The sequence below is a fragment of the Acyrthosiphon pisum genome, chromosome A1, assembly GCF_005508785.2.
Source record: "Acyrthosiphon pisum isolate AL4f chromosome A1, pea_aphid_22Mar2018_4r6ur, whole genome shotgun sequence".
In the NCBI taxonomy this organism is placed as follows: domain Eukaryota; kingdom Metazoa; phylum Arthropoda; class Insecta; order Hemiptera; family Aphididae; genus Acyrthosiphon; species Acyrthosiphon pisum.
The window spans coordinates 14,359,546-14,368,955 of record NC_042494.1 but is presented as its reverse complement, the minus strand read 5'-3'; the positions used below and the strand labels follow the sequence as shown (position 1 = coordinate 14,368,955).

Here is a 9,410-nt window from a genome sequence, read left to right as displayed (position 1 = left end):
GAAGTATGTTTAATGTGTCGGAAAGTTGGAAACAATATTTTTATGTAATATGAGAACGTTACGTGCGCCTCGGAATATGAATAAATCAGTGGTGAGGTCGAGACTCGAGGCATTGAGCCCGTGTGGCTGGGCACACGTCCGTCGTCGACGGCGAACGCAGATGGGAATACGGGATATTGTTCGCGTCCGGTTATGGTCACACTGCGATGACAACAACCCGTCAACCTGAACCCATTCGTGTCGCGAAAAATTCTGAAAAACTCAGAACTCTCCGTCTCCGCAACTCTTTACTCTCTCACGCTAACAGTGAAAATGATTTTGGCTGACTGATATTTGCCAATCGCCACCGTGTTGTTTATATTATAATTTTATGTACGTGTAAACCCGTGTACACTGTAGTAGTAGTCTTGTGCGCCCAGGAACCGTCCCGGGTGATATATCATTAATAATAATAAGATAATTCTTGTATAGTCGGTTTTTGTTTTTGTTTGTAATAGTTTAATTTTAATAATAATATTGTTTTTCGTATTTAATATAATTTTATAGATTTCGAACTTATATTTCTCTTTCTCTCTTTCGCTTTATTTATTTATTATCCGCCGCCGCCGCCGCCGCCGCCTCACGCTATCATTTCCCAGACGACAACACGGCCGTGTCGCGCGCCTCAAGCCAGTGGGTGTTAGCTGTGTGCGCGCGCGCGTGTATCGTTCGTAAATCGTGTGTTTGTTGGATTTTTGTGTGTAACGCATTGGTGCGATAAATCGTTTTCAATCACATCAATCGACGACGACAACTACAATCACTTTCTGAGGCCGCCAATCGAACACCAATGTTGTCGCAAGAATGAGCGTTGCTGTGTGTTCAATGTGGCTCCCAGTCAAATGGATAGGGACAATGTGACTGCTATGGAAACTGATAAAATAGTCGATGACGATATCGGTAGTCCTCAGGTAAATACACAAATCTATAACTCCAGCCTTAACACGGGAATCACACTATCCTTTTTTCGTCCAGTTTCCTCTTTTACTTGATGAAACACATCCTACAATATCTAGTCTAGTGGCCATTTGGCGTAGGTAGTACTAAAAGTCTGACTAAAAGTTACCAAAAAAAGTATATGTCTGTTATTTCTAACAATAACGTTTAACGTTTGTGAATAGACTATAATATTACAATAGTCTACTGTTACCTACCTTTAGAGTTATTGGATATAGGTTCCTACATTTTATTAAGTAGGTATTTTGTTTCACATTCAAAAATAGTTCTCCTAGTTATAACTTATAACTTACAAGATTAAACACACACTATACCTACTACTATAGGCAGAAATATAAGTAAATGTGTACTTTCGAGTCACATAATAACTTAAATTCATTATCTAATTTCAAATAGGAACCTCTTAAATACTGTTGTGAACCTATTTATTATATAACCTATATATTATATCATCAGAAGATGTACAGTGTCCATTTGCTGATTAACAGACTGAATTAGGTACCTACTTTAGATACCTTAGCTTGTATTGTTGTTTATTGATATTAGAAAAGTATGTACATAGGTGCCTAGCTACATTTAACATAAGATAAACATATTACATTTTGGATAGGTAGGCATCTTCACCTTTCTTAACCTATCGATATATACAATTTATTATTTCATGTCTAATATATACCAATGCAAGTATACTAGGTGTATAGAAATAATACAATTATATTAACCTCACCTATATGGATCATTCCTTTAATTATATAGGAAGGTAATGCTACTTTTAAATAGCTATCTACCTTCAAATATGAGGTTCTTTAGTATTTTGCTTTCAACAAGTGAATGCATGTTGAACCTAGACCTAAACAATATTATGTCTATCTAATTAACTAACCTAAAAATAGTTTACATTTTCACTCTTCATTTACTCAATAATGTATAAAAGTACTACCTATCCATTGTTCAAATAAAAATCATTTGTTTTTCATAATTATTGATCTATTTTTTTAAATGGGTATAATTATATGAAACCATATATTTATACCTAATTTTAGAAATATTTATTCATTTATTTTTTACAGAAATATCATCTTTGTTTAGCGCCAATGGCTATTGAAAGTATAAAATGTAACTATAATATAATTTAGTTAAAAATAGGCTACCGAAAATGTATTACTAGGAAGTGAGGACTAAATAAATAAAAAGACGCATTTAGTTTACAATTTAGTAGGTATTTATATATTTTGATTAGTAATTTATGTACTCACATTTAAAGATGTTGGTTAGGTACTTAGTTTACTTATGTTCATGATAAATGTTAGACTAACTGCCTGCGGTATGTCCTTAAAAGTGTTGAAATTGTATGTTTATGTTTTTAGGTAGTAGGTAGGTACCCATCTAATTTATATATAGAATATTGAAATATTTATATAGGTACCTATATAATGTATGTTGTACCTAATAATACACACATATTATATTGTAGGTAATATGTATAAAAATAGTTTTTATTCTTTTATGCGGTTACCTAAAATGCTCCATTGCATATAAGACATAAGTAAATAAGTCCATCATATAAGTATTATATTGATATTTTAAAATATTTATAATATAGTAAACATTTTTAGATAAATTCTATGTTGTATAGTTATTTATTATTAAATATTTATTGTAATGAAATGGTTGATCCTTATTGTTGTTAAAAGAACGTGATTCCCGCATGTGTTTTCTCCGTCTTACAATTGCATAACATACCAAATTTTACGCTCAGCAAAACACATGTAGCTCCGTTAGTTTAAAAATTAGACCGAATTGACCTCTTATAGAATCTAAAGGTAAGATTACCAATTATCTAGGCAACCTCTTGGACTTTTTATTATATTTTAATTTTAACACGAGTTATGAGTATTTTAAAATTGTAAATTGTTTGAACATCTTAAAATACAAACAACTCGCTTTAAATTAAAAATATATCAAAAAGTCCACTAGATAATAACCTTACCTTTAGATTTTATAAGAGGTCAAATTTGCTCTAATTTTTAATTTAACGGAGCTACAAATTTTCTGCTGATCGTAAAGTTTGGTACGTTACGCACTTATAAGACAGATACAACACATGCGAGTATCACTTCGTCTTAATGATATAATAATACCTATTGGCTATTATGACAAATCTGAGCTTTGATCATAATTGTTTATTTATAATTATTTCATAATTGTTTATTTCAACGTCATGGCTTTTAAAGTTATAAATTATAATTCACTGGTAATCAGTGCAAAACCATATTGCCTGTGTCAATTATATTTTCTGTTTTTTTTTATATTTATATATAATAGTACTAAGCCAAGAGAACTGATTGTAGGTACTTAATATTGTTAAATAAACAACCCCTCTCCTATCCGCTCAAGACGTAAAATATTAATTGATAGATAGTCTATACCAGTTCTTTAACTGTAATCTAGGGGCTCCGCACAGAGGCATATACAAAGAAAGATTTAGGCGTTAGATTCTCTCATAACCTTATTTTTATTCAAATTATATTAGAAAATAATGTTTTTTAGAAAAAGCTTAAAAATAAAATTTTTCTGTTTATATTTATAAAAAATATACGTAAGTATTTCATTTTATCTAATATGTACATATTTCACACACTATAATAATACATAGCGTCCATAGCTGCAATGTATGTAGTATATTAAATACCCATATAATACCCAATTATAGTAAAACATGGTAATTGTGATTGTAATATCTACCTATGATAGTTTTAAGAGAATATCTCCAAATAATATACAAAATATAATAGTTAGTGTCATAATGTCAATATATCATGTATGTAGAACGTAGGTTTTTTATACTGCATACCTAGGTATGTAGTTGTTATATTTATATAAACTCTTAACTCTACAATCCATAGGTCATTTTATGTAACTGCATAAACATGGGCATAAATTGTCATTTGGGTTTATTAAATCAAACTCTGTATTATTAGTTGCATTGTAATATTTATCAACTGAATACCAATATTGCATAGATTGCACAGTCTGAAAATAACAATTTTTAAAATTAATAATAATTATTTATTTAACTTTAAACAATTGTCATTATCTATGATAAAAAGCAATCTATAGATGTAGTGTTTATATTATTAATATTGAGATTAATATTATACCGTTATATACCAACTATTTTGTCTCGAAGTTGAAAATGTGATTAGATACAAGTTTGTTGAATATTATTTACTTTTATCATTTACCTATTTTACATTTAGGATAATTAAGTTTACTTATCTACATTCTACAAAATGTCAATAGTGCAATCAGTTATCATCCATGCTAATACGATAATTTCTGTGCGTTTATCGATGATAATACTATTTTAGTGTGAATTGTTTTTATAATTATAATGGAATGGTCAAATACAGGGAAACGACCATCCTCTTCAAATTCTAATGATAATAGTGTCTCTCGCTTCTTGTTTATCCAATAAACAATCTGATCCTACTTTGAGCTACAAAATAAAATAAGATTACATTTTACTATTTAAGATACACTGTGGATAACTATTTACATAATAATATATGATAGCAAAAGAGTACATCTCTTTTATAAAATTTACCATACTATATAATATATTATATATGCTATTATATATGTAAATAGTTATCCACAGTTCATTTTATATAGTAAAGTTTTTCTGTCAAATTGTGTCGTCGTCTTGAAACTAATCTGCTAGATGCTAAAGAAAAATCTGCATTCACTAAAAAAAATTTTACTCAAAAGCATAAACAACTAAGAAATAAGCAAAATAGCTGAAGTATCAGAAACCGAAAACAAAAGGTAACATATGTAACTAATATGGTTAGCTATTGTACAAATCAGGTTATTAAAGCTCCTACAATTTCTGAAACTTTCAAGAAACCTAGTGTGACTGATATTTTGTGTTAGGTAAAAAATAAGCGAAACACATAAATAATATTAACCTATTTATAGTGATAAATGAGTAGTTAAAATAGTTAAGCTGTTGACAAACAATTTAAGAAAATTTAGTTTTGTTTTAATTTGTTCAAACCTATAGGTAATTATTATTACAAACAAAGTGGATAATTACCTTCTAGTAGGCAATATTATGCCTGAGCCCCAAACAATAATAAAGACTTATTGATTACTTTTTAATTCAAATATTGAAGTCATAATAATATTATCCAAACTAATTAACTCCACTATGTCACTGTTCCAAATATCATATTTTTATTTATTATTATTTTTAGTGCCCTCAGTAAACAAAATGTTGGGATAATCTATTCTCTTTTAAATTTAGAACAAATAATATCACCATTTTCCAAGCACCTTAATACATAACTATAAGATGGATACCTATATAACTTATTTACAAAATAAAAAAAAATTTTATAAATATTAATTTTTAATTAATTATAAAAACAAATTGTTCCTATTATTATTATATATATATATATATTTTTTTATTAGATAAAAATATATATTTACAATCTGTAATATTTATATACAACAATAAGTAAATTTGATAGCAAAAAAAAACTTGAGAATGGCGTGAGCAAGGAGGCCCACCAGTGTGGATACCCTCTAATTATTATATTTATAATATTTTTAAATGTTCATTACAATAACTTGTGTGAGGTCTTATACCTATTATATTTACAAACTTTTTAACCAAGTTTAAAATATGTATAAAAATAAATTTTTAATTTAGTCTAAATATTTGAAAATGATAATTTTAGTAAGTTGACTGTTTTAAGTTTCTACGTACATATCTTGCATATTTTTTGATAAATTATAAAATAACAAAATATCTTGTTTTCTGCAGATTTTCGTGATTTTTATGAATTCATGAAAAGTTGGACTTAAATGCTTAAATAAAAAATTATATTTTTGTAAGAATATCTTATGAAGGACCTTGTATTAAGTTTTCAAGGCTTTTTAGTTTTTACTGATTAACAAAATTGATATCATTCATAAATCGAAAAAAAATATTCGACAATTTAAAATACCTATGCTTACCTAAATTATACAAAAAAGCCAAAATATTTTCAAAATTATTTCTTTTATGTTAAATCAATGTTAATATGATCTTTTTATAAAAATTTCAAATCTACGATTATTTATTTTTGAATTACAACAATATAATAAATTCGATTTTGTTGAAAACCTGTTTTACGTAAAAATTACTGTTTTTCCATAATTTTTATTTTTATGTTTATTCATATGTTTTACCTGATTATTTTTAAAAGTAGTTGGAATTTTCGTTTTGATTTTCGAAAAGTACCAATTACATCCAATTAACTATTAGAAACCACTATCGATGTTTAAGTTCGAAGCTTTTTTTTTCTACCATTAACGTTCCTATATAGGCAATTAAAAACCTATCATTGTAAGACCATTTGGTACCTATATATTGTGATTTATTAACTTTATTAAATATTTTGTTTTTGTATTCCTTATAAAGAAAACGAATCAAAAAGAAAATCATTCATACATATGTACGTCATTTTTTATAGTTTGTCTTGGTTATAGATTGCCAAATACTATTTGAAAACTCCTCGAGTCTCTAGCATATGGTTTTTTTAATTTTATCGAAGATGTGTCCGAACACTTCAAACATGTAAATAACAATAATTATGTTGATAAAAGGCTTGGCTTTATTTAATAAATGCAATAGCTATATTTAAACTACTTAACAGAATGGTTTATTTTATAATTTTCATACGAAAACAAAATATGATTACCACGTTAACCTACATTTTTTTTGCAAATTTACTTATTATTGAAACATACAAACACTTCTTAGTTACCTAATTTTTTTTTTATTATTCAATCAGAATAATATTTCACAATTTTGCTAGCTAAAAGTAATAATGCGTATATAATAGTTTATATAATAATAGTTTTAATGCGCTTTATTATATATTTTTTAAAAATCACTGATAAAAATATATTTGAAAATATTGCAACTTAAATATTTATTCTTTAAATATTTGCGAGGATATTTGTTTATAATCAGTGTAATAACTAATAAGTAATAGTATTTAACAGACTATAGATACGTATATTTTTATTGTGATAATATATGGGCAATGAGTTACATTATTTTGATTTACATCCGGCTCTAATTTGGTATATAATGCCAGTTATTGTATTAAGTATACAATTCTGTTTTCACGGGAAAAAACAAATCCTTTTGTCTCAACACATTTTACGTCTACTAGTCACCTCTTATAACCGCTTGAGACCGTTGACCCCTAATTATCCGGACCGGGACGACTCGGATGAATAGAATAAATCTTCGTTTTGCTCTAGATTTTTTTATGACAATATAAAATTTAAGTCAATTCTACTTCTTTCTTTCGTTATTACTAGTCACTTATTGACAGTTATTGTAGTTGCTACTCAAATAAAAATTTGTTTCGTTTTGAAAAAATCTTGTAATATGTTCGAAATTGTATTATTCAATTAACATAAAAAACAACTTTTAAGTTATTTTAATTATTAAAATTGAGCTATCATAGTCCCCGACTAATAGCTATAAATAAAAAAAAAAAAAAAATTATTAAAATTAATATTTAAAAATGTGTAGATATACAATCTTTAAATTGAACAAGTAATTATTATTATTTAATATAAGTTACATTTATGTATAGTATATAATGTATATTATACCATTAACACCTACCTACTCCTTCGCGTACTTTAGTAAGTGAGTAATATCATATATTATGTATTTATGTATATAGTAAATAACCTTCCTCATATTCGAAATCTTTAAAATTATGTTAAAGAGGTGTATATTGTGTATACGTATATTGTGTGAATTAATAATTATAATTGAAAAGTTAAAGCTGTTATTGAACTTTACACTAAAAAAAGATATTACGTTAAAAAACCAGGAATGGAAAAGAAATGGGTATTTTATAAATTAAGTTTTCTGCTGTTATCGGTATTTTTCTATAATTTCCAAAAGGACTTGGACTCCCAGGCTCTGCCTTATGCTTTTTATAGTATATTACCTATTTGATAAAATAAAATAATGGAAGATAATTAAATATTTCATGCTATAAAAAAAATTTACATATTTGTTTGTTGTGGACGTGTTTTACGTATATTGTACGTACTTGTTACAGTGGCGTCTTCATGTCAATTCCATGTAGAGTGGGGGAACAAATTTCACTCTTGAATATCGCTTTGCTATACAATAACTTAAAACATAGCATACATGTTTCATGCGTTCTTATCGACAGTCTGTATAATCAGTGCAGAAACCATACACAAAATGTATTAAAGGTATTTATCTATTAACGAAAACAGACTATCACACCGCTTATTGGAGAGGGGGTGGGCAATCACCCTCCCGTTCAAAGACGCGCATGACTTGTTAGGCAAATAATTGTGGCTCGTACTACATACATTGTATAGTTATATACCTATCTATTCAGTTTTTTAGTAAAAAAAATAGAAATATTAATTATGTTGGTTATAAGTTATGCATTATTGTTAAAATATGCTAAAATAAAACGCTCGTATTTTTGATAGTTACACGTAATTTTAAAAATAAGTTTCAAATATCATATTTCAAGAGGAAGTCAGCGCACTATTTTCTTTGTCTCTCTGACCCATGTGCAACATGGCAAATTTTAAATTTACAATAATGATTACCTATAGGCTATAATCATAATAAATTCTAAAATTAGAGTGAAATGACTTCTTATAAAATGTATAGGTAAGATATATAAAGGTAAGTAATAAGTATTATCTATATAGAACATCTCATAGGCGTTTTATTTTATATTTTAATTTTAAAGCGAGTTATGAGTATTTTAAAATTGTAAATTGGATACTAGATACATCTTAAAAACTCATAAATCGCTTTAAAATTAAAATATAATAAAACGCCTATGAGATGCCCTAGATAATAATCTTATATTTAAATTTGATGATGGTAAATTCACAATAACTTTAGAAATTATTGTCATTTTTATCATTATTGTGAACGTACAAATTGCCATGTGCGCGTGGGTCAGAGAGAGAAAACAAATAGTGCGCAGACATTTTCTTAAGCTTTTTTTGCTTATTTATCAGTTTTATTAAGTCCAGATTAAGATTTTTGAAGTCCCGATATCATGTAATATATAATTGTAATTTTATTTTATTTTCATAAGACATTTAATCGAGCATTTAATATAACTAAATAAAATGTCTAGCGTTTACAGTAGCAAATTATTGTATCATACCATCTAAATTTAGAAGTATCTAGTGTATAATTTTCAGAATCTAAATTATTTCTTAAGGGGATTCGATACCGTGATTTTCTGTTTTTGTCTAACACACCCTCGACATAGTATTTTAGACTTGTTTTTTGCCAAATATTCCGATTGATCTATTGAAGCGATAAG

General features: G+C 27.2%; 1 protein-coding gene across 2 annotated transcripts in view; it reads left to right on the top strand.

Annotated features, from left to right (window-relative positions):
- The first annotated feature begins 219 nt into the window (after positions 1-219).
- Positions 220-9,410, top strand: part of LOC100166937 (beta-TrCP) — a 19,697-nt gene continuing 10,506 nt past the window's right edge. For both annotated transcript variants that reach the window (XM_008186041.3, XM_001950248.5), the window contains exon 1: positions 220-950. In XM_008186041.3, the coding sequence (XP_008184263.1) occupies positions 882-950 (69 nt within the window). In that variant the 5' untranslated portion in view covers positions 220-881. The remainder of the gene's footprint in view (positions 951-9,410) is intronic.